The following is a 26,437-nucleotide window of genomic DNA, read 5'->3' as shown; positions in this document are numbered from 1 at the left end:
TATTGTGCTTTGAACCTTTTCTCCTCAATTTATCCGCATATGGATTGTGAGGATTTTCTGCATCATACTTTTTACAATTGGATTGGCGGACGGGAGAATGGGCCAACAAGAATGTTAAGTGGTCACAGCTGCCTCTTATACATTGGTGCCGTTAATTTATTAACCCATTCTTTACATCGTCCCTTGCCCCTCTCACCTTGGAAATTAAGATGGTGTGCCTGTAGTTACACTGGCTTCAACTTTTTGTCTATTTCGGTACAAATACTATTTTTTATAGTGAGCAATTCGGTTTTACAAGACGTCGCTCGACAACTAATAGAATAGCACTTTTCAAACATATTTACAATGCATGGGAAAAATCATCGAATGTTATTAGAGCATTTTGTGATTTATCTAAAGCATTTGATTGTGTAGACCACGAGACGCTTCCTTATAAGCTCAAATACTACGGTGTTAAAGGTAAAGCTCTTGATTTGATTGCTTCATACTTAAATCAAAGAGTACAGCAAGTTTTCATTAATGAATAAGGTCTTCTGGATCTACGTTAAAAATGGGTGTTCCACAAATATCAATTTTATGTCCTTTTCTATTTCTAATATATATGTATATAAATGATTTCCTTTCCATGTTAAAGGTATATGTGATATAGTGTTGTTTGCTGACGATACTTCACTGATTTTTAAGATCGACAGGAAAAAAACTGACTATGACGATGTGAACGGTACATTATTACAGATAAACGATTCGTTGACAGTAAATAATTTAGTTTTGATTGCTGAAAAAAAACAAAATGTGTAGTTTTTACCCTATTCAACTTTAGAAAGCAAAATTATAATATATCTTTGAATGAATTTTACAAAAGAGAGCAATCCGGTCTATTTATAATCTTGGAGCTAGAGACTCTCTTCGGGATGTTTTTAACAAAGTAATAGTCACTGTTGCGTCACAATATATTTTCTGTGATAATCTGTGATAATCATTGTATGTGTACAAGAAGTAAGGATAAGCTTATAACGCCAAGTTTTCGACTCCGACAAGTCAATATATCCTCCTTGGGGCAAGGTATCCGTTTCTATAATAAAATTTCGCAATCATTTTTAACTTTTAAATAAACCATTTGTAAAAAATACATCGGTGAATAAGGCATATTATTCAATACAAGATTATATACAGATGATAAAAAAGCGTGGAGTTAATACTTGTTGACTTCTAGGCAGGATATATTACATACATATATAATTGTATTTAACTAACACGACTGTATTTTTAAATGTTGAAAAAGAGTGACTGTAGTGAGTTTCTTGCCGGTTCTTCTCGGTAGAATCTACATTCCGACACGGTGGTAGCTTCACTTAATATAGTTTGTTAAATGACGATTCAAAAGTGCTTGTAAAAGCTTACTTGAAAAAAGTATATTTTGCTTTTGATTTTAATTGACATGTATAACTTACCCAGACGAGCTTGCCATAAAGCCATCCTACCAAGTGTACTTATAACTTATTGTCGCATGTAATCCCTAATCGACCTCTTAATGACCACCTCTCAATGTCTCAATCTGAAGTTATATATAAGCATATTTTTACATTTTCTGGGTTATGAAATGCCTATAGACGTCGCAATAATTATTTAGATATTATTTCTAGTGTACTAAGCTCTAAAAGTTTTAATCTAAAAATAATATTTGCTTATATATAGGTTACGTGTCTATGTATTATAAAATTACACACATAGGAACAGTGGAACAGAAATTTTTATATGTAATATTCTAGTTTAAGCTATTTTATCATTTAGTGGTAGTGTCCTTTTCGAAGAGTGAATAAGTCAACGTGGCATAAGGGACATAATATCTTAGTTCCCATGGTTGGGGGCGCATTGACGTTCATATTTCTTACAGTGTTATAGGTTATGGTGAACATTTATCATAAGTTGACTAATTATTTTGTCTCCCACCTTACTAAATATGAGAAATAGTAGAGCGACATAAAATAATATTGTTTTAAAGGTACATATTATGTTGAAATTATACAAATAAATTATGAGGTTCTAAATTAAAACAACTAATATATTTAAGAAATTAATTTATTAATCAGTTTTCACACAATAGCAGTCATTCAATACCATAACTAAAACTCGTCACAACACGCACACTATATACGCTTTTATTATTAATTTAGCCAGTGAGCCATTTATCACATCTTTGAAGTGACAAAAATTGTAAACTACTTACTTCCTTATCACTATGAACACGTGTACCACGTATTAAGTCTTTTTTATGTAAAAACTAGATTTAACTTAGAGCTAATAACGGTTCTTCTGGGTCATGTTTTTGGCTAATGTATTTCGAATTGCCTTTCTTCCATTGTTCCTTTTTATGCAGCATCTTTTGTTTAGTTGCTTCTAATTTATCCTTTCCTTTTGATTTCTTCTTCGGCGGGCTCGGTGTGTCGAGCTGTTCTAAAGTTTCTATGATATTTTTAGGTTTTGTTAAGACATTTTTAGTTTCTTCACTTATTTCATCTATCGTGGCATTTTTGTTAGCATATACGACTACATAATGCGAATATGCTGAACTAGAAGGTGCATTTATATCGGCAAAATCTCTGAAATTAGCAAATTGATCTTGCTTGTAATTGGGTCGTGGATTTGCTATGTAACCGACGTTAAGGGATGGCCTACCATGTCCATTATTGTAATAAGAACTAAAATTATCATTGTATTCAGCATCTTCATCGTTTTGAGCAAAGAAAGTACCTCCTCTAATGATACCAAAATTACCAGAACCTAGAATACTACTGCTAGCGTCAACTAAAGGTTCAGAAGCCGGCGTACTTTTTCCAAAACCTTCCAAGGGTTTGTACCCTCCGAAAAGAGGATAATTTAATAGCGATCTATATGAATTAGGTCGTTGACTGTAGGCAGCTTCTTGGCTTCCGAAACCCAATCTAAAGTTATTTTGTTGTCTTGGTTCAAATAAGTTAGCAAATGTGGGGAAGAATGTTTGTGAATCACCGACGACTTCTATTGAATGGTCTGCTTGGTCAGCAGCTGCTATCAAATCTGGTTCAACTTGTTTGTATAAGTTAGGTGGCGGGGCTACTGCTTCTGATATGATTTCTGAAGATTCAGCCTTCAGATCTCCTGTTTCGTCTGTAACAAATAAAATATCGTCAATATTTTTTTATTGTGTAATTTTTTTTTTGTTTCAACATTTGCGTTAAATTTATCTAAACATTTATCAAATAACTGTATCTAAGTAAAGAAGAGTAACAAATCATTCATTTTATTAATTCAAACATTAATATATGAAATAAACTATTCATAAATCAAACGCTTGATATAGGATTATGCAATAGCCAATAACGTAAATTTAATCACGAAAACAAAACTGTACCCGAAAATAACAAATACATACATTGCAAGCGTCGGCGATTGCATTTATGAATTATGCAGCAGGCCTTATTATGTCGATTATACTTGTAAATGAAGTTTTACAGTACGTAGGCGTAAAAGTGATGTGAAACATGAATAACATTGGAATTGTCTTGTAATGACATGTGTGTAGTGACGACTGTTTGCTACTTAATGATCTGTAGTGCGTATGGACTTGTATCAAGTATATTCTTCCTGTTCGAATAAGTAATGTGCTGTGAGGTAATAGAGGAAAGCTGACTCGAGATAATTTCCGTATTCTCGATGTCTCGTTTAGAAATAATGTCATGATTTTGTGGTTTCAACTAACTAGCTAAATATAATGTTGTTAATAAATTATAAGCGGTGGGTTATTCTGATATTTATCTTATAATTATTTATAGTATGTTTCCAAAATATTAATTGATTATATCGATACCAATTTATTACGATCGGTATAAGTTTTCTATATAAATAAATAAATAAATAAATGATTTAAAATTTCTTTTCAATGTCATCAAGATATCATCATGATATTTGCTTTGAAAAGATCGGAAAAAATAGATTGTCGCAAAACAAAGCTATGAGTGAGACTCATCAGTTTGTTATTCAATAACTTAGTTATTCAAATTACTGCAATATAATTAAATAATGCACATATTTAATTATTCAAATTATTTACAGCAATTCTTATTATTAAAATTTCATAAAATATTTTCGATTGTATTAATTTATATGTTCCTTTAACATCTTGACCATTTATTAAGAAATAGAAAAATATACACAAATATTGCCAATATTTAATGTTCAGATGACAAATGAATAAAATGGAAATTAGTTGTTAGTAAAACAGACCATGTCAAAATTAACTGCAATTTGCAATCGCTTTGAAATGAATGAATAAATTCGAAATTATCTTTGCGACTATTGCTTTTAAAAATAATGAAAAGTACAAATAAACAGCGTTAACGTAACATATAACTTATACATTATACGTACTCCCATTCACCGCCGTTTCACTTATTTACTATTCAGCTGCTTGGGGTCGAAGCGTAAAGTTTTCTATCCTTCAACAGACGGACATTGACACTGATTCTTGTAATTAGCCATATTAACTTCACATCTTTATAATATCGTATATAATTGATAAAAAAATATATACCAGATAAGCGCTAAGCTTTCTTAAGGTGTTGTTATTTTATGTGATTAGAATTCTTTATACTGTTACGTCCTGTGTTACGTGCGTGTTGATTTGTCACACTCGCGGTCAGATATTGGATTTGTAGAGAAAACGTAAGAATTATGTCATATCTAACTACATTTTAGGCGATGAGAATTTTCAATGATATAAGAATATACTTTAGAAAAAGTTATGGAGTATTTCTCTTTGCCATGCTTGGATAATATGATGACTCTTAAAAAATGCTTTAAATAAAAGTTAACCTAAATATTCATAATTTGTATCTTATATAAAAAAGGAACTTGAACCAAGTACAAGGCCCAAGGTTTCATGATAACCGCAGAATGAACGAAAGTTTTTAATGTTATAAAAAACAAGGACAAAAGTCTCCAATCCGTAGTGACATTACAGAATTTTGTCATTCGATTGAGAACACTTACATAAAGAAACTTTTATTTATGTTTTAATGAATTATTTATAAAAATATTAGCGATGATAATTCTGATGTCACCTATCACCTCCGACCCGCTATCATAATCACTTTAAAAATTTACATTTTTCTTTCAAAAACAACGTATTATGAAATTGTGTCATAGATCAGGAGAAAGCTCGGGTTAGCTGGTAATAATGATGATAAATAACGTATTTGAAATACGTGACCACATTATTCAATTATAAAATTTTGGTCACGTATCCAATGAATTGTTTTGTGGCTAATCGGACGGGGTCATCTCGTAGTATACTCGTATTTGTCGAAATAATTGTTATATTATTATGAAAATAGTTATTTCATATATGGAAAATTTTGGTCATAGAGATCTAGTTTTGTTTCGTAAATAGACTCGATAGCAAGTTATGTTTTACTCATACTTGTTGATGAGAAGATTAAAGTTTTAGAAGAAGAAATACGGCTTTAGCTCGACGGAGCTTTAGTAAACTTTTCACGTCTATTACATATTTGATTATAAACTGTCTCGATTAGAATTAAAAACTTTTAAATATGTCGTAATGATTTTGTAATTTTTAATACATTTTCAGTTAAAGAAAATCATCTTTGAATGAATTGCAATGTACAAAATCTTCGCTCAATCATATAAAAGGAAAATCATGTAACAACCATAATTATGCCCTCCCTGCACGAAGGAAGTTTGCATCATGTTCGACCCGTCAATCCATCATTCCGTCTCTTTGTAAAATATTCAATTACTTTATCCCTTCTGAGCAAAGGTCGGCTGTTTTAATGAAGGAATCTTCAATTCATGATTTTCATATATGTTAGTTTCTTAAATTGAAATTATAATCTTTTGTTGTGTTATTATTGAGAACTCGTATGTATGCATTATCTATGTAGCGTTCACATATATACATAAAAAATCAAATCTAATATAAACAAAGGTGTAGTTTATGGTAAAAGATGTATGTATATCAAACATACGGATCGCGTAATAAGTCGAAATTTAAGCATTTTTGTGTTATTATATTGTTTAAAGTCCATCGGTAAACAAAAACTAGAGTTTGGTTTTTATCAGTAAAATAAAAACAAATCGGAGTTTAATTTTGTTTGATGTATTATTTAAGCAAAATATAAATATATGATATTCTATGTTTTGTAAGGGAAAGCTAGATTTTGACCATACACGTTTTTAAATGACCCAGTTCTAACAAAAAACTAGCTCTGTAAATATAGTTATGTGATTGTTACGTAAACATTTATTTTCGTGTAAGTTTTTTTTTATTAATGAGCATTCTTAATAAAATTTAGTATGTCAAAACAGCGACCAGTATTGTCTTGCAGGTATAAATGTCGTTGAATATAAACTCGTATAAAATTTCGGAAATAGAATGGAAAAAAAAATAGATTAAGTTCCATTACGAAATAGGCGGTATGTGGTTTACGATTTTTATGTAATAAGTGGTACAAAAATAACCATAGACAAAAAAAGTTACATAAATGAAATCGAGATTCGCTGTACCATTACGTTCTTATCTGTTCCTTTGGTACTTGATGACGTTTATGATAAGCCGCAGTATGATCCGAAATAGCGAAACAGAAATTTAATCCAAAGGTATAAAAACATCGAAATATATATTTACACCACTGAATTTTTATGTGCTTAATTTGTGGTAATAATTCATTTCGTGCTCGGCAGTGAAGGAAAACATTTTGAATTCCATTGGAGAGCATTGGAGCAGCGTGGTGGAATATGTTTCAAACCTTCTCTTCAAAGGGAAAGGAGGCCTTAGCCCAGCAGTAGGAAATTTACAGGCTGCTAATGTAAAATGTTTACATTGTTATGAAAGTAAATACACTTTTAATAATTTTTTTATATAAACTTTCACTACCAAAAAAACTTTACAATTAATCTTACTGTTCTATATTTCTTGACGCCATTATTTAAATAATTGTAATAAATGACCACACAGAGCTGTGTTTGTTATAAAGTTATTGGGCGATTTTTTCCAAGCAGATGGACAATTACATAAAAAGAGGCAGTTATTGTTGAATTTCATTTTATAAGGTAACAGTTATGTACAAAATAAGAAATTATTCCGTATCGGAATGTTTCGAAATTTATCTATTATTTTAGTTTATTGTTATAAAAATCTACACACGTGTAAAATTTAGTTTATTGTAAGTATTGTGTACAGAAGTTAGTTATTTTCGAAGTAATCGCTTCCTTCTTCGGAATTGCGCTGTTTTCCTGACCGCCTCAGGCACAGCAGGTATTGTACTTAATAGCAGTAAATTGTTATCTTGTCACATCCGCTAGAACGACAACCCATACTTAAATAATTTTAAGAACAAAAAATTATAAATAAATATAGTTTGCTATTATACACAGTAATTAAAAGTATAATTATTTCAACGATTAAGAAAATAAATTAAATTTGCATAACCAGAATAAATCTGGTAAGAGTTTTCGATTATAAAATTGATCTTATACAATAAAAGTGTATTTAAAACAAATTATACATATATATATTATTTATCGAATATAAATATTGATTTATTATTATCTGAGGTATAATTCGAATAACTTTAGTAAGTAACGATTACTCAACGGCTCATCTTCAAAATATGCCTATTGACGAAATCTGGAGCGTGACATCGATTTCATAGACGTGCAATTGTCAACGTAATGGTTCCTACTTGTGTTGTATGTTATTGAGCACTTAGAGCTTTCACCAGAGCATAGATATACAGATAGATATAAGGCTATAAGAAAAATACATGTTATAATAAATTTATGTTAAATGTATTTAATAATTTATTATTACTTAAGACGCTATTCACTCATATTTCATAGATTTTTACTTAAACGTAAATTAATATCGTACGTATAATATAAAGAACTATAATAATTATAGGGAACAGAGCAATGAAATACATGTAATATATAATAATAATTACATAATAACATAACATAATCAGCCTGTAAATTTCCCACTGCTGGGCTAAGGCCTCCTCTCCCGTTGAGGAGAAGGTATGGAGCATATTCCACCATGCTGCTCCAATGCGGGTTGGTGGAATACACATGTGGCAGAATTTCGTTGAAATTAGACACATGCAGGTTTCCTCACGATGTTTTCCTTCATCGCCGAGCACGAGATGAATTATAAACAAATTAAGCACATGTAAATTCAGTGGTGCCTGCCTGGGTTTGAACCCGAAATCATCGGTTAAGATGCACGCGTTCTAACCACTGGGCCATCTCGGCTAATAATTAATTATATTTCCGACTATAAAGCATATTTAATCTGTTATGAATTGTCTCATAAAAATTAATAAGTTTTTACAGTTTAAAGTCGTTATTCAACATACTTATATAATAAAGAGACCCGGAACATTTTAGTTAATGCATTAAAAGTATTTGTTTCTTTTTCAATGACGATCGTGACGTATGCATTATTTAATTCTAAATAAATAATTTAGGTAAGGAAGTGACTCAAAAGATATCTTAAAAAAAATATAGGTTATATTACCAGACAGTCATGATTGATTTACGTTTTATAAATAACACCGATTCTGTTACAGATAAAAAATGGTTACATTAAGACATGATATATATCGAATTATAGATTTAAAATAAGGGCGTGCGTCTTTTTAGTGGTCGATTTATAAATAAACTATAAAGAGTTCTTTTGAGAAATATATGTTTAAAGAGACTGCATTGCATGATTGTTTCATCAAGACATCACTTAGATATAATGCTTAACTTGTGTTTATAAATATACTCATGCTGCGTCAGATGAAACCCTTGTCTTCTCATTAATAGCAGAGATCTCTTATATTCCCAACAATAACAGTATTACGTTTAGGGGTTCTTATTTTTCTCAACTTTCGTTTTTCAAGACTCAATGATAAAATTACAATATTATTACTCATACGTAAGGTTATTATAGAAATTTTATTCCATCTAATAACATTTAAGTGGTTTTAGTTATAGAGAAGTAACGTTGAATGGATGATCACCGTTGCATAGTTTTACGCGTCAGTAATCGTACAATCGCTTACATAAAACATAATTGAGTTACTGTCATTATGTGAGTGAGTATACGCATATCTCGCGTAGTTTAGAGTAATAATTTTAATTTATCATTGTAGTAGTGCGATGTTGTATTTTTATAACAAAGACCATTTTTGATATTTACAATTAGTTATATATTTTTAATAAGTATTTTATTTTTTTTTGTTTTCTTACTAAACATTTTCGTAGTCACCGTAGGGTTAAGAGCGACCCGTATGACGTGACGGCGAACTGTACGACGCTTCTTTATACCGTCATGACCCTGCTTCGCCTACTTATACTTCGATGTTCAACATCAGCTGCGCGTCCGGTGACGCTACATTTTGCTAAGCATAATAATTGAATTTATGTAATTTCAAGCTCAAATGAAACTAAGGAAATATTCCAAAACAAATAAATTACGTTTAATGATAATTATCTTATTATTAATTTCAACATAGGAAATGGTTAATGCTTACTTGTTTAATTACTTGCTACTTATAGCATTAAAAATCTATTGTTATTTTACGTAATAAAAATCAATAAAAAAAACGTCGGCGCAATATGACTTTTTTGATCATAAGAAACACGCCCGATCGTAATATGTCAAAAAAAAATAAAGACTAGAAATTCAGTATATTGTTTTTGAACAACTTAATTTAAAACGATATTAATTTTTGCTATAACTGTTGATGTTCTTTGAGGTTTGTCAACCAACAATATTTATCAAATAGTCTCGAGCCTGAAAGATTATAAATTGTATTTAGATATATCTAGTATATGTATCATATATCTAGTATGTCATATATGACATACTTACCATATTGGAACTAAAATATTAATTACATATATATAAAAAAAACCATATATATTTTTAAATTTAATACAGACATTCCTTTGTATGATTAATAAATATTAATTACTCTCCTCGCCCGTCTTAGCTCGTGTGCCTCTAAGGTCTTATTCTATAATAATAGTTTATATTTTTTAAGTTGGTACACTTTCACAAGTATTACAAATAAAATAATTGCTCTATGTGGCCTCACGTACTGCGGTAATATGTAACAGGGGAAATCTACACATAAATAGTGCAAACCTGTATTTTAAGTGACGTAAATTATTCGCTATATCAGTCAAAACTTAGGATCCATAATTGTTACAAATAAGGAACTGTAAATAACAAATGATTAATGTTGTCACGACTTTAATATTTGTATAAAACTGTTGATATTAGAGAGGCCCAAGGTTCAAGTATTCGCATCGTGGGTCATGCTGTCTAAGAATTCAAAGGATATTGAGTTAATACCAATACCTAAAGAATTGCAATTTCTGTGAGTCATATTGTGAATGTAAAAATATTTATATAAGTAACTAGAATTAAGGTAAAAAATGTAGACTTTGTTGCTTAGTAAATAGGTAGTGGAAAGCATACAATAACATTTGTTTATAAAAAAAATAAGAAACATTAAAAATGGTTAATGTTCTTAAAGAAAGCATGCCTCAATTTTCTATTCACGAAAGCTTAACTCGCTCAGTTGAATAAAATGAGCATTTCGGTTACATAATATGAATAATTGGTCTAATTTGTTATCTCATTATGGTCTCTGAGAAAAGTTCATCATATGAGGTAACATGTCGGCTTTTACTCAAATACTAGTTTGTGTATTGACCGATAGGTATAACAAAATGTTCTTTTTTGTTTTAAGATGAATTATTAAAAAACCAGACTAAGTATATTCCTTCATTCAATAAATAGTATATCTCAGTAATAAGATATTTGATAATTTTGGAATTGTTACTTGTTGGCTACTCATTTAACATAATAAAGAAATAGTCCGAAGGTAATTACTTCAATTTCAAGCTGTATGATCTTCTACAAAGTCACTAAAGTATAATAGCTGTTGGTCACAAATCTTATCAATGTTTTTTTAATATACGCATCCTGTGATCCGTATAGTGAAAGTCAAAGTCTATTCATTATAGTTTAGTATTGTTTGTTAAAAATCTAATAACATACACTGCCTCACAAAAGAGTTACCGTCGTTCGAGTCAAGTAAAGTTGAAAGATAAAACATTGGTAAAGAAACAAAGCACCGTGACATATCATGATGGTAATGCAACAACGCCTTCTTTTAACAAAACACGTTACTTATGGACAACCATTACAATTTTAAATGAGTACATATGATGTCTACATTTCGTCATTAGTAAACTAGTTCTCACATTGCATTGTATATTTCCTATTAACACCTCTCAGATAGTCTAGACTGCATTATTCATAGAAAGTAGCGAATTGTGATACAAGTTACGTGATATTGCTATTCGCTTAAACAAAATTATTTTATATTAAAATGACACTTTATTTTAAATTATACCGGAACATTTAATAACTTTTTTATTGCTTTAATTGCTAGTATCACGTCATTATAGCCCATAAAACACTTTAAATTTTATTTTCTCTAGTTTTTATAATATATTTCATAATAGAGAAAGAACGAACTTCTTTAATTTTAAACTACTAAATAAAAACCCATTTGTTGTTTAGAGACCCAAAAATTTATTAATAAAGAATTTTATATGGAGTTTAGATATACTAATAAGGAAAATAATAATGTATAATTAATAGACTTATATAATCGCCCGATTCTGCAGCACCTTAGGCATGTTTGCGGACGCGCTTACCGACTGCTTCCACATTACAATGCTAGCGGTGCGCATCTTTGCTGCGTCGAAAACTGGCCTGCAACATCACTATCCCGAAGATGATTGTGGCTAAATTCGATTGTCCTTACCCGTTACTGGGACAGATATTTTGTAAAGCCAAAAGTGACCGTCTAATCTAATCTGTGCCCTAGATAAACATAAAGTATAGTTTACTAAATAATAAATAATAACATTAACAAATAACATTTAATTTCAAACGTCTTGTGAAAGTTCATCTTGACAGGTTGAACGATCGTAATAGTCATAATATAAAAAGCCTTCCTTTCTACGCCGTAGGTGTTTGTGTGTTGTTAAAAAATATAACCTTTAAATGATTTATATGAATTTAATTTCACAGATTCAGACAGACTGATCAATTTGACAGATATTTTCAATGGCCGTTAGGGCTAAGATAAATTCTCAATCTGTCTTAATGCGACTGTGAGAGTTCTGTTGTCTACTTTTGATATATTATGCTGTTTAACCGTCGTTAAACGTTAATGTCTCCGTAGGTAGCGTAATATTATAAAGTTTATGATCTTTCTCGATACATAATCTTTCTCAATAAAAGCAAAAATATTTCATAAAATCGGGCTGATATACTTTGACATTATCCCGACTAAGGAAATTCTTTAGCTTTATAACATTAGTACAGATAAGGTTTTTTTTATATTTTAAAATTTAAATGATTCTCATTCTTGCTATTATTATAATATATATATTTTATTAAATTTATTTTAAATGAAAAATTTATTATTAAATGCATATTTATAAAAGATTAATGACACGTACTAATAATTATAATCGAAATAAATATTAAGTGCTTTGTCATATGGCAACAATAACCAGGATATAAAACATATATAAAGAAAAAAACTTGTTAATATTCAATACCGTGACATAATTTTATAACAATTAAGCACCAGTAAATTATAGAATCGTAGTATGGTAATCAAAGTATATTAACCTCCCTTTTACGGTAAGTTTTAAGATATAGATGAAAATATTGTTATAGATATCTTAATAACTCTCAGTAATCAGTTGTTTATAATAAGTCTTTCCTTGATTTTTGTTTCCGCATATATGTAGTTCATATGCGGAAGAAACACTATATTCTTATGCATAGTTATATAGTAAAAGCGTACATGATCAAAATCATCATATCGTTATGGGTAAATAAATGTAAATAATATATATTCATTTATGAATATCAATAACTGTGTTATCACTGTATTCCGAAATTCATAAAAAAATTTACGTAACGTAACGGTATAATTATGGTGCGAATAAGAATGATCTGATAACCGATTATTTGATTCAGACCCTTTACGCTATCGCATAAATTTAAGCCGCGATCTATCAACCCAATTACAACCTACGTTAAAAAAATATCTAAAAAAAATTTACAATGAAAAAATATCTAGTTCGAACTTATTTTAAAATAAATAAATAAGCGTATCTCCTTGTTTTAATAATTATCCACATACATGTTACTTCTATACTCCGCTATATTATCCTTGAAACTGACCGCATAGTTATTTCCGTGACACCGGTACAAATAGCCTAGATTACATTTTGTAGGTTACATTACAAAACTAATCGTTGCCTAGAACCTAAAACGTGTTTTATGTTATTGTAAAACTCGTTTAAAGTGAAACAAGACAGCCTTAGGCATCTATAATTATATTGTTTTTAGCGCTTGATGGAAGTTACGTAATAATATGCAGGAATCCAGATAAAAAATAAAATAAAAGTATTATTTTTAATTGTGCAAGAATAGTACAAAGAGAACAGTGTAATCTATGTTAACTGCGATAAACATAATTACACAATAGAGAATAATTTAAAATTTAAATATAATAACTATTATTTAAAATTTTATATGTTATTATGAATATGTCATGTACGTTCAATTTTTTTTTATATTTAGAAGGAGAACATCAATTCAAATTTATTATTTTGTCTCTGATAAATTAAAAATAAAAATTCGTATTGAATACATTATAGAAATTATTCAAGGATGGTCTCACAAATTGAATGTAAATAAAAAATAAACCTTAATGGGGGAATATTAGGGGAATCATTACATTATGTGTGATCTATTGTAAATAGGTTTTAATATATATTTTTTGAAATAATAGTTTAAAGATAGTGCTTAATTTATATCTTAACCATATACATGATTAAACTGCCTTACTCACAGCTACCTTTACTGAACATGAATAAGACAAAGCCTACTACATTAAAATACATCGGTGTTTATGTTATTTAATTTATTCGGCTTTGCATTTATTTTATATTTAAATTTATATTTTTTAACCAAACGAAATATTCCTGCAGAAATTCAAAGCATTAAAAATTACAATATAAAATACGACTACTATGTTCACATCAGTTCGGCCAGGTAATGCATATGAAGAATCATTTAGATAAAACTTTTAATAAGATATAAACGATAATACTGTAGACCGATTCGTTATGATAACATAGAATGCAGACATTGCAACTGAGTTTCTATTTTAGGAGTTCCTCTCACGGAAACTAGGAAGTATCCACGTTTTTATACTTTATCGAATAAATCTTTACAAGTTGTAGGTGCAAGTTTATTTATATATTCAATTGTTTGCATATCTTTGTTAAATGTTTTTAATTATAGTATATAGGGAAAACGTCGCATGAAATTAAAAAAAACTAAAGGGTTTTGTTGTGGTCGGTTTAAATAGTAGCAAATCATCATCAGTCAATTACAATCCGCTGCTGGATATAGACCTCTCCCTAAATGCGCCAAAGCTTCCGATTCTCAGCCTTCCGCATCCAGACGAGGCCGATCAACTTCTTCAAGTCTCGGTACATCCGGATGGCGTGCTGCACGTGGCATTTTCTTCTTCAACGGCCATCGGTCCTACGTCATACGTGACCAGCCCACTACCACTTCAGTCTTCTAATCATACAATCTATGTCGGTAACTTTGGTTCTTCTCTGGGTAATCTTATTTCTGATTTTATCCTTCAAAGATATGTGAAGCACACTCCATTCGCGCAGATATAATCCGCGTTTCGGCATCGTACGTCATACCTTGGTTGAAAACTTTCGGTTTCAAGGAGACGTAAGGACTTGACGAAGGTTACAGATCCGGAGTTACAAATCCCAGGTCGATCCAATAATAGTAATTAGGATTTTACACCAAGAAACTGTTTAAAAAAGACGGTTAGCAGTTAGTCTTGCACCTGAACCGATTGTGTCGAATTATGGTCCCATCGCATCTAGGTTAAGCATCTCTTTTCTAATTATAATAAGCAGAACAACTTATCAGACAGAATAAAGTGAAAAAGTGCTTTTACTCACACACTTAGTACAGTTAAGAAACAAAATGAAAATTACATTATTATAAACACATTAAACGCACAGTTTGTAGCTGATTATGAACGCTGCAAAAGTAAAAAAAGTTACATGATATTAAAAATTACATGCTCCTATTTAATTGTGAATTAGCTTATAAAATAAATTCGAGTATATATAAGAGGCATCAGATATGCTTGTTATGTTATTTCCGTAAAGCTTTCTCCACACCAGCACCTTGTTTGCATTGGATGAGTCTATAAAACTATGAATATATTAGCGCCTTTTGTATTTACAATTGTAATAATGCTTAGTAGGAAGAGATGAAACTTGAACAATAAACGCTTATTATAATGCGAATTACCAGATATATTACTGTTCTTTATTAGTGTATGGGATGATTAAATTAATGAGCTGGCTTAACAGCATTATCACTGTATCATTTCTCGTAATTAATTAAAGTCCGATATTCTCCTCGATGTAACGTTTATTCTTTTGTAAATGTATTTTTTAATAAAAATATTCGTATGTCAATATCAAATCATCATCATCATTTTTTTATTATAATTAAACAAAAAGAACATAGAAGTTTTTAATTTAACGTAATAACAAAATTGTGCATAATATTTAAAGGCAGTGAAATACCCGAGAACCCATTTTCATAATGACGGTGTTGAGGTGTTCGTAGAGAAGTGAAGATGTCTATATTGATGGTGAGAATTTAAGCAAGCCAGACGTTATCTAAATCTAGATAGATAAATTGTAATGTTTTTTTTTTAAATAAAATAGTTAAACAGACTGGCTAACGACCTGATATAGTATGTCGTCATCACCGTCCGTAGATATTAGGGAGATGAGTAAAATTTTATCATCGAACACCGTAAGGGTAAAGAGAACGTAGTTCCAGATGCTTTGTCACGCTCAGTTCCGGTGGTTTCTGAAATTAAATCTGAGCTAACAGAACTTTGGTTCAAGAGACTTTGTACTAAGTGTAACCAATTTCCTCGTTCTTGTCCGAACTACACCGTTGAGGGAGATAAACTTTTTAAATATTCCAAAAATAAATTTGGGTTTACAAGTGAATTTGATTGGAAGGAAGTTGTACCTTTGTTACATCTGTTAAAGTCCGATCATTGTAGTGAGACTTCTCCCCACTTCGGCATTTTTAAAACGTACAAACGTTTATCTCTTCGTTACTATTGACCGAATATGTATCAGGACGTTATTAAATTTGTGAATAATTGTGATGTTAGGTTAGGTTAATATTGTGATGTTAGGTGATTGTAAGCTGGCTCCTAAATACGAAAAGTGTCGGGTGGTACGTAAACTAAGCCCATTGGTATACGAGTTAGAAGAATTTCATAGTGGCAAACATTTAGGTAGTTGGTATGATAGAAACCTCAAAAAGTAAATTCTTTATTAATGTTCCGTGTTAGAATATTGTTTTGGTCCGGGCAGCAGAGAGTAGAGGTATGTAACATCAGCCCTGACAGTTGGTTTATTAAGGTATAGTAGTGTCATTAGGTAAGGCAAATTGTTTTGGTCCGGACAGCTGAGAGTTGAGGTATGTTACACCCGTCCTGACTGTTGGTTTATGAAGGTTTGGTATTGTCGTTAGGTCATGCAAATTGTTTTAGTCTGGACAGCGGAGATATTATGAAGGTAACATCAGCCCCGACGGTTGGCTTTATTATGGTATGAATAGCATTGTCTTTAGGTTTCGTTTGTGTTCGTTAGGTTTCCCTTTACCGTCCATCTCGGCCCGAGGCTCATCAACGCCGCCGCCGCTCTCGGCCGCCTCCTTCCGAATGTGGGGGGGCCGGGATCGTTATGCCGGCGTCTCTACTCCGGCGTAGTGAGGTCGATGGCGCTGTACGGTGCCCCGATCTGGGTCGACGCTCTCACCGCTGACAACCGGGCCCTGCTGCGAAAGCCGCAGAGGGTCATAGCGGTGAGAGGCGTCAGAGGGTACCGTACGGTGTCGTGGGCTGCGGCGACACTTCTCGCGGGCGATCCGCCCTGGGAGCTCCAGGCGGAGGTGCTCGCGGAAGTGTACCGGTTCCGGGTCGAGGCGAGGAACCGCGGCGACCGTCCAGGGTCGGCGGAGGTCGGGCGGATCAGGGCTCTAGCCCAGCGAGCCCTGATCGCCCGATGGCAGGAGGACCTGGGGTCACCCACGGCGGGCCTGGCGACAGTGGAGGCGATCCGCCCCCACTTGAGTCGCTGGGTCGAGAGGAAGAAGGGCACACTCACCTTCAGGATGACGCAGGTACTTACCGGGCACGGATGCTTCGGTAAGTACCTGCACGGGATAGCGCGGCGGGAGGTGTCACCCTCCTGCCACGAGTGTGGTGCGCCAGTCGACACGGCGCTCCACACCCTGAGTGAGTGTGCCGCGTGGGGGCCCCAGAGGCACACCCTTGCGGCGACTATGGGCGGAGACCTCTCGCTGCCGAGCATCGTCAACGAAATGCTCGGTAGCGAGACGTGTTGGTCGGAAATGCGCTCCTTCTGCGAAAACGTGATGTCGCAGAAGGAAGCCGCGGAGCGGGAGCGGGAAGAGGATGCCGCTGCAGACCCGCTCCGCCGAAGACGACCGGGGAGGAGGAAGAAGCGCTACGCGCACCTTCTCCCCCCGCCTCAATAGGCGTCGCAGGGACTAGGGGGGGTCTCAGTACCCCGAGAACCCCCTCTAGGTGTTGGAGGCCCGCATAGGCGGGCCGACCGTCAGGGCGTCACGGTAGCATGCGCAAGCGATCCCGTGGCGCCCACCGAAAGACGGAGAGGGTACCGCTGGTTTTTTAGTGGGTAAACCCGGCGTACCTGGGCGCACTCGGCGTCCAGGGCTCCGGGGAGTCCCACACCCCCCCCCACCTTCCATCACGTGGGGGAAGCGCGTAACGCGTTTTTCCAGCGAGAAAAAAAAAAAAAAAAAAAAAAGGTTTCCCTTTACCACTTTACCTTGTCGTTATATCCCTACGGAAGGGTTGGTGATTCCTTAAATAAACCCTCATACTCAGAGCGGATTGTAACTCTGTAAAAAGAAGCCTTACTGCTCAGAGCGGTTTGTGACTCTGTAAAAATAAGCCTTAAGACTATTCCTTGACATCTCGTCACCTTCCAGTATCCACTTTTGTTTCAGTGTGGTATCTGTTTGGTTTCCTTATATTGCATCCCATCCCAAATAACCTAACTAGTGTTGTTTTTCGTCTGGTAGAGAGATTTAAGTGTGAGTACCATCAGTCCTGACAGTTGGCTTTATTATGGTTTGGTATGTCTGTTGGTTGGTATATGTATTTTTGTCTAGTGTTAAAAGTTATTTAACCGTATTAAGGTTTTGACTGTTAACTTCTCGTAGGTTCGAATTGTTATTTAGTTAATTTCCTTATCATTGTTTTCTCTATTTTTTTAGTGGTATAGCCTACTAAATAGTTTTTTTTAAAGATTGCTTTTGAGAAGCATCTTATATTATCTGTGTTAGGGCAGATATTAGTTTGTTCATGTGTCTAGTTATGCATGTTGTAAAGCTTTTGTTGAGTATAAGCTTTAGTTGAGTTTATTCTGCACATACTGTGGGAGCTCAGTATATTTTGTTTGGTTTTTGCTAAATATAAGATTGTCGTTATGTGTAGTAATTTTTATTTAAGATGGATTTTCCAACTTTTTTGTCGTTTCAGATTTCACATTTGAAATGGATATTACTTTTGTTGTTCGAGGTTATGAGGTGGAGGGTCAACTCGAATTTTTCACGTTTAACCTCGCAAAATTCTTCCGGGGATCCCTCCCCGGAAGAATTTTGCGTTACTGTTACATTAAAAATTATTTTAATAATTTTAACCTTTTTTTAAATTATATAAAACGTCACAAAAGTGTCAATTCGCTTAAATCCGTGCCGTTAACCCATTTCCCACTTCCCAAATATCGGTATTGCTAGCTCAATACATCATTTTGGCATTTTCTTTGAATTTAAATAATAAAATAAATTACATTTATTATCAGTGCAGTGAAATAATTATTAAAATTAGATCTTATTATCTAATTCTATAAATATCTAATTCTATAAATAAAGTGATTTTGCATCGTTTCAGATTAATTTATTAGCTGTCATCCAATAAAGGATTAGAATTTGTTTGAAAATGTCGGAAATTTATTATGACAGTTTTATTCTGCCTTATAAATGGCTTTTATTAAATAAAATAATTATTCCATAATTATTTCTCTTATATTTATTTTTAAGAGAAGGGATATATGCCAGTGTACATGCGTAAGGGAAACTACATTTTGATACTATGGTTATCATCATCATCATCATGACATGGTATGAAATGGTTGGCATATAATGTAAATGGGTATATTTATCCTCGGTGGGTTTTGAGATTTGCTATTTATTGCTATTGAATTTCAAAGTATGCTTCATAAGTTCTTAAGTAGAACCTATACTAAATATAATACTAAATATTTACATAATTTATTAAAACCATTATTACTTAATTATACAAATGACTATCAGAAGTTAAATAATTCAATAGTTAAGCATTCGGAGTTGATTTAAAAAAGGGAACTTATCCATTTTTATATTTGTTATTTCAGAACTCCGTCATTTAAGACGCTAATAAAAATTGGTGGATTTGGTTGAATGAGGTAGTCGGAGCTTACAGAATCTAAATATATTTGAAAACTCTTCTTTAGAAAAAAGGCATAAAAGAAGAAAACTATTATACTTATAAATTTTAATTAAACGTGTTTGCAAGTATTATGCAATAGAAGTAAAAAGACCTCGACACTTCCTATGTTACTTTTTACATTGTAAAACTTTCTCACTTACACACATTATATGCAAATGTACATATATTGTATTGTGATCGAGGCAAGCAGACTGCTATATAATTTATTTTAAAGTTACCTTTAAAATTGAGTAGAATTTATAGAATAAATTCGTCTCTATACAAATAATAAGATTTTCAGAGAATATGAGGTCATTATATTTCTTCATAATACAAATATTTTAAAATATTAATATTTAAAGAATGGTCAATGACAAAAGTCACGATTTTGAATATATTGTCACAGGCAAAATACCTGCTTGTTTAAGCAATAAAACAGAGTATATGTGTGACCGAATTTTAAAATATATTTTTTTTTGCAATTTAATGGTGTATTCCTTTTTTAAATAACGCATTAATATTCTTCGTTTCTTTCGTGGTCAAATGCTACATTAATAAAATAATCGACTCGTTAAATAAATAAAAGTTCTTTCCACACAATTGTAGTATCTTCTTGTAAATATGTATATTCTGAATTAATCAGAAGAACTTACGTGTAAATTACACGTAATTAGTAATATTCAAGCGACAACTCCGTTATTATTTTAAATACTTTCCTTAGTAATATTGTTTATTTTTTATGTCTTTATATGGTTATATTCTTAATAAGGCAATAAGTATTAAATAAACATAAGCCATAATAAAGTTATTTTATATATAATGTAATAAATAAATATAAAAAAAGAATAACTAAAAATTAGTTGCCGGTTGTTTAGAAGAAATACGATTTTACATTAAATGTAAATGAAAGATGCTTTGTATTATCGCTTCCAGAGCATTGTTTTGTACTGTCTTAAGAAATCAATCAAGGCTATCGTGAAGTGCTTCGAAATAAATTTTCAACACCAGCTTCATGCTTTGATGGACCACGCAAACGATGTTCTGATAATGATCACATTTCAACAGATTACTTAGAGTTGATTATATTTTGAGTAATATTTCTCGGAAATTAATTAGAGAAAATTAGTCTAACTTGTAAGATTAGTCCATGACGGTTTTATTGCAGTTAGTCTAAAGATGCCTTTCAATATAATTTTTACATATCTATAATGGTTATTGGTTTATCGTCAACATTTTGAAGGAAAAAATGTAAATGAAACTTTAAGGAAATACCTGAGGTAAAAGAATCATAATTATTGTTAAATTCTTTACCGATAACCCATAATTTCTTAAATCTTCAATTTTTCTAAATAACTTCACCAGTCACCTGATTAGGAAACATAATAATATAAGGGAAAATAATATAGGTAATATAAATATAATATTTTATAAATTAGTAGACCAACGATTTCCCATCGACCAATTAGCCATTTACCGCAGCAGGTTTGATCAAGATTTATTACAAAAGCATGATGTAGTACTGTAGTAGTTTGTCAATCTTTAAAAGTTAATAATGAACTAATAGTACTCGTAGAGAGAATAGCAAATAGTCCACGTAATTATTTAGCAATTATGGTATGTGGTTGCCTTCGTTCATTGAACTACAATAACCCAAGAAGTATTGCAAGTACTTCAAGAAGTATAAACAACTTCTTACATCGTCAATGTTATCAAAGATGCTATTTTCCTTGCGCATCCAATTACACTCATTCTCCTTTCAACTCAGATCAATGAAATATGTATTATTTATGTTAGGAGTTAACAATTGAATAAGTTGTACCACTCGTGAATAAAGAGGTAGGCGCCAAAATATTTATGCCATTTGGCAAACAAACTATGAATGGAAAATTGTTCGGTAATCATTTTTAAAAGTTATTCATATTATAATGAATATATTATGGTATCGATATGTTATCAAGATTTCAACATAGAAATCATAAAAATAAGTGACGTTAAGAAATTGTTTCGATAGATCGTGTGATGTGATGCTATGTGAAAATTATAATTCGTTTTGAAATTTATAAGCACATACGTAAATGTAGATTATAAGTGAGCGTTACTTTGTATTAAAATTTTAAACTGAAAGGTAAGAAGTCTGTTCCAATTATGGTTGATATCTCATTACCTTATCTCACCATGGTAGGTAACCTTTCATAATGCTTTGTGAATATGTTGTATAATATCGTTGTAGTCAATTACTTAATTACCGTGAGAATTTTAATGATTAATTTTGTTATTATAAATACAATGGAAATCGTGTTAATAATAAGATTCATTTTAAAGTTATAAAGATACGATTGAATATGCGTTTTGAAAATAAGATTATCTAATGTGCTTTATTATAAATGTATAAAATTAAATAATTATTAATAACAATATAAATTAATTTATAATAGCTCACACAACGATGAAGAATAGCGTGAGAAAGTAATATGTCATCTCTAACTTTGAAATATTAATCTATACCTTTTCATATGAAAATGTAACCCTTTACTTTATATTAAAGCGCTTTAAGTGAACGCTTACAATACCTACTAATACTTTGTAGACTATTATTTTAATCAAATGTACTCATAAACAAATAAAAAGGTTTGTTCTTTAACAATTGTTTATAATTTCAATATTTTATTTTATTCCAAGTTTTATTTAGATATTAGTAGTTTAATTATACAAAATATATACTAGTGTAATATCATTAGTATAAAATATACATATTTTATTTAAGCGAACAATAAAATAAGTCGGAAATATACAGCAGCTAGAAGCGCTGAGAGATAAGATACAGTACAAACATAGGTCAGAGATCTGAATGTCGCGACGATCACGCTTTACTATTCCACCATTTATTCCTATACGAATTTTAACCTACCGTGGTGAGTCAAAAGGTCGGCATTTATTTATATTAAGATTTTGGCGTATAACCTCTTTTCCGTTTTATTGATAATATTTTTTGTTATATGTTATTAATGTGGTTGTATTTTTTTAGTTTTATAAAGTTATTTTATATTCGATTAAGATTAGTTACGTTACCTACGTTATGTTTAATTTATACAATGATACTAAAACGCTTATCTTCAATGTTAAAAACAACACTTTCGGTTGCCTCTTGAAACCAGTACACGAAGGATGTAAATAATTACAATCGGCTTCACCTCGGATTTTCATAACTGAGTAAACATTGAATAAGGTTAATTATTTTATGAATACTTATAAACCGTTTCTACATTTGATCAAGGTTGGTTTGCTATTTTGTTTAGTATGTACTGAACGATACAAATATATTCGAAGAGTTGATTAAAAAGTTTTTATTAAAATAAGATATTTATAAATATTGACGATTTACATTAGTATTAAAACAAACAAATTAAAAATAGCTACCGTATAAATACGTAACGTGGAATAGTGGTAAAACTGCGAGCAGGATTGTTGCGTTCTATGGAAATTTCAATAATTGAAAATGAAAAATGCTTCTGTTATTGATCAAAGTAACATGAGTGTTACTATTGATTTTGCTATTTAAGAAATGTTTTGGCACTGTTACTCGGGGTTTAATGTATTATTTTATTGATTTTGATTAGAAGGATAACAGCAATTAGTTTACCTGATGGTAAGTAATCAAGTATTCGTAACATTAGTTTGGTAAAATCATTACCCTCCATATATTGCCAACTCTGCGATTAAATGTGTTATATTCTTCGTGTCTGACTCGCTAAACTTTAAATCAGAACACATTTGTGCACGGAACAATGTTCATTTGTTATGAAATAATTAATGAATGCGTGGCATATGTCCACGAGTTAACGGTTACAATAGTTAATGGTGAATAAATAATGTGTTATAATTCGACATAAAATGATTATTAATGAAAGTATATGATCAAATATTAATCTGTCAAAACTTAAGGAAATGTATGAGGACGGTCATATGGGTCACATGATATGAAGTAGTCAACGCCTATAGGAATTAGCTCTGAATTGGCTAACCCCTTCAAACCGGAACACAATAATACTAAGTATTGCTGTTTGGCTGTAGAACGTATGATTAGGGGATGGTCCTTATCTAAATGAAGTAAGGGAACAGAGAATGATAATAATGAATGGGGTTCAAGCTCAACATCGTCATTAAGGCAGTTGTTACTTTTGGCCACTTCGCAAATTAGTCGTCGTAATATAATTATAAATAATATATTGTATATAATGGCGACGATAACTATGTGGATAACACTAATTGACACAAAGTATGTAGTCATGATTCTAAATTCATATCTAATGATGTATCTTATTGTCTCGGATCCATCCTTGAACTGAAAATTTGAATGTTAAATGTTAGCTATTATGCTTCTGGCCCTGCAAATGTTTATAAATAAACTTCTTTAATATTATAATAGTTTGATAGAAACGAATTCCAAGTTATTTTCTGACTTGACCATGAAAAAAGAAATATATGTGTGTGTAGATAAAAAGTTTTGAAATAAAATTTTATACAACATTCTTTCCTAATTTCGTAAATATATTTTATTTGCAATTCATTTACATATATGTAATCCAAACGAGTAATCGTACTGGTGAATGCAGTCTTATTTTGATACGTATTTATTGTATATTCTTGTGTTGCTCAGTCTTGAAAGTACATTCGTGACGAAAAACGTTATACAGGTTCTGATATATCGGTTGTAGTCAACATGGAGTCTCATAAATAAATTGCACGACAGTCATCATTAAGTATGTTTGTGTATGCCTTAGCCATTCTTTTCCAAGATTAAATGGAAGACTTGGAAATTATTTAATAGTCAGATTATGAAAACTTACTGCAAAGTGCATACTTTTTATTTCAGACAATGTAAAACGGATGTGATATTTTTGTAATTCATTTAAATACCAAAAAGTTGTAATACCTCGTTTAAGAATTCATACGCTTAAACTTTTTGCGTCTATAACCTTGAACTAATTATTCAATCACTTTCCATTTAATTACTGGATCGGATTGTGGTTAAACGGTTTGTTCAATCACGGCATGTTAAGCAACGTGATGGTAATTTTTTGTAAAAAAAGTTATAACTTATTTAAAGTCTTCCTAAACAATACAAAAACAAAATATGCATTATTTTTAAATAGAGCGCTTATAAGCGTTCTGGAATCGTTCATTTGAAAAAATCGTACGTATAAGTGATATACCGAAAAGAATTGGCAAGAAAATCTGCACCTAATTTTCTACTTAAATAATATTATACAATCAACTTTGTAAATACAATTAAATGTACATATCCTGTATGGTAATCAAATAGTACTAACTCGACGCTTTTTTATCGACAATATCTCGTATAGATTAATATACCTTTAAATAAAATTTAAAGCAGAATTTTAACGTAGAAACAAATACTTTACGGAGTCAGAAACTTGGTTACATATTATCATTTAGAAGCTTATTATTCTTACTTCTTTTACAATACAATACAATGATTTTCAGCGATTCTATCAAAATAATCAATAGTTAACTGTATTCTTGTAAATTTACTAAATTTTTTTGTTAATAAATTGTTAAGAAAGTCTAAGCGATTCTATTTTGTTACCGCTAAAGTAATCTTGAGCTCCAAAATCATAAATATAGCCTGAAAGTAGAAGTCTTGAGTAAAAACTAGTTTCCATAATGTAAAAAAGTTCTATGTATTCTGAATAAAATTTTAGATTGGCTAGACTATAATTTATTCTATAATGCTGATTTCGTAATGATAAATGCGACAATGAGAGGCACATAGATGTTAAATATCATTATTGTAGAGAGGTCAGTTCAAATAAAATAGTTCTGATTAAGTATTTACCGACGGATGACATACCAACAGATATTTAACAAAAAGTTTGTATCCATCTAAACCTTATAAGTTTATGCATATGTTAGATATTGAATTTGTATAATATTTTGACAGTGGAGGTGTTAGTAATTAATCAAAATATTGTAAAACATGGCAACACTATTTTTTACAGTGCCATCTATGTCCGTTTGAGATTATTAAGAACATCATTATCCTTTTTTGTTCTGTCAAACATGTTCGTTTTATTTTAAAATTTCATATAATTGCATCTTATAATGTCGCCAGTGGTTAATATAATTATCCCATGGTGCGCCTTGGAAACCTCAAAGCAAAATTGCAATGACCAGAAAATATAATTATAATAATATTTATTCGATGATATCACGGTGTTTTATGTTTTTTCCAAGAATTTATTTAAACGTAAAAAACTTGAGGTAAAGTTCTATATGTTGTTAGTGTTGTTACTAAGTACTTAATGCTTATATTGATATAAAAAATGCTTTTACTCGTTTCAGGTTTTTTTGATGATTTTACTTACGTTTATTATATTAATAGATTTTTAATGTAACTCATTGTAATTAATTTCTTATAATGCTACTCTAGTATTATTATTTTTTTTCCCTGGTCGTGGTTTACGTTGGTGACCCAACCTACTCGTATACCTAATGATGTATAATATTCAGTATTGAACCTAGTTTCAGTAAGTAATGATACATTACTACTAGTTATTTATGATATTAACATTTTCATATCAAATTTCCAAATTTCTATAAGAAAAGGAATTATA

General features: G+C 31.3%; 1 protein-coding gene across 1 annotated transcript in view; it reads right to left on the bottom strand.

The window, feature by feature from the left end:
• Window positions 1-2,063: 2,063 nt before the first annotated feature.
• LOC113402570 (uncharacterized) overlaps window positions 2,064-26,437 on the bottom strand; it is a 48,258-nt gene continuing 23,884 nt past the window's right edge. The window contains exon 2 of the mRNA XM_026642860.2: window positions 2,064-3,147. Within this exon, the coding sequence (XP_026498645.2) occupies window positions 2,288-3,147 (860 nt within the window). The 3' untranslated portion in view covers window positions 2,064-2,287. The remainder of the gene's footprint in view (window positions 3,148-26,437) is intronic.

Source organism: Vanessa tameamea, chromosome 11 (genome assembly GCF_037043105.1).
Source record: "Vanessa tameamea isolate UH-Manoa-2023 chromosome 11, ilVanTame1 primary haplotype, whole genome shotgun sequence".
Lineage (NCBI taxonomy): Eukaryota > Metazoa > Arthropoda > Insecta > Lepidoptera > Nymphalidae > Vanessa > Vanessa tameamea.
The sequence above is the reverse complement of the archived record's forward strand: the minus strand, read 5'-3'. Positions and strand labels throughout refer to the sequence as shown.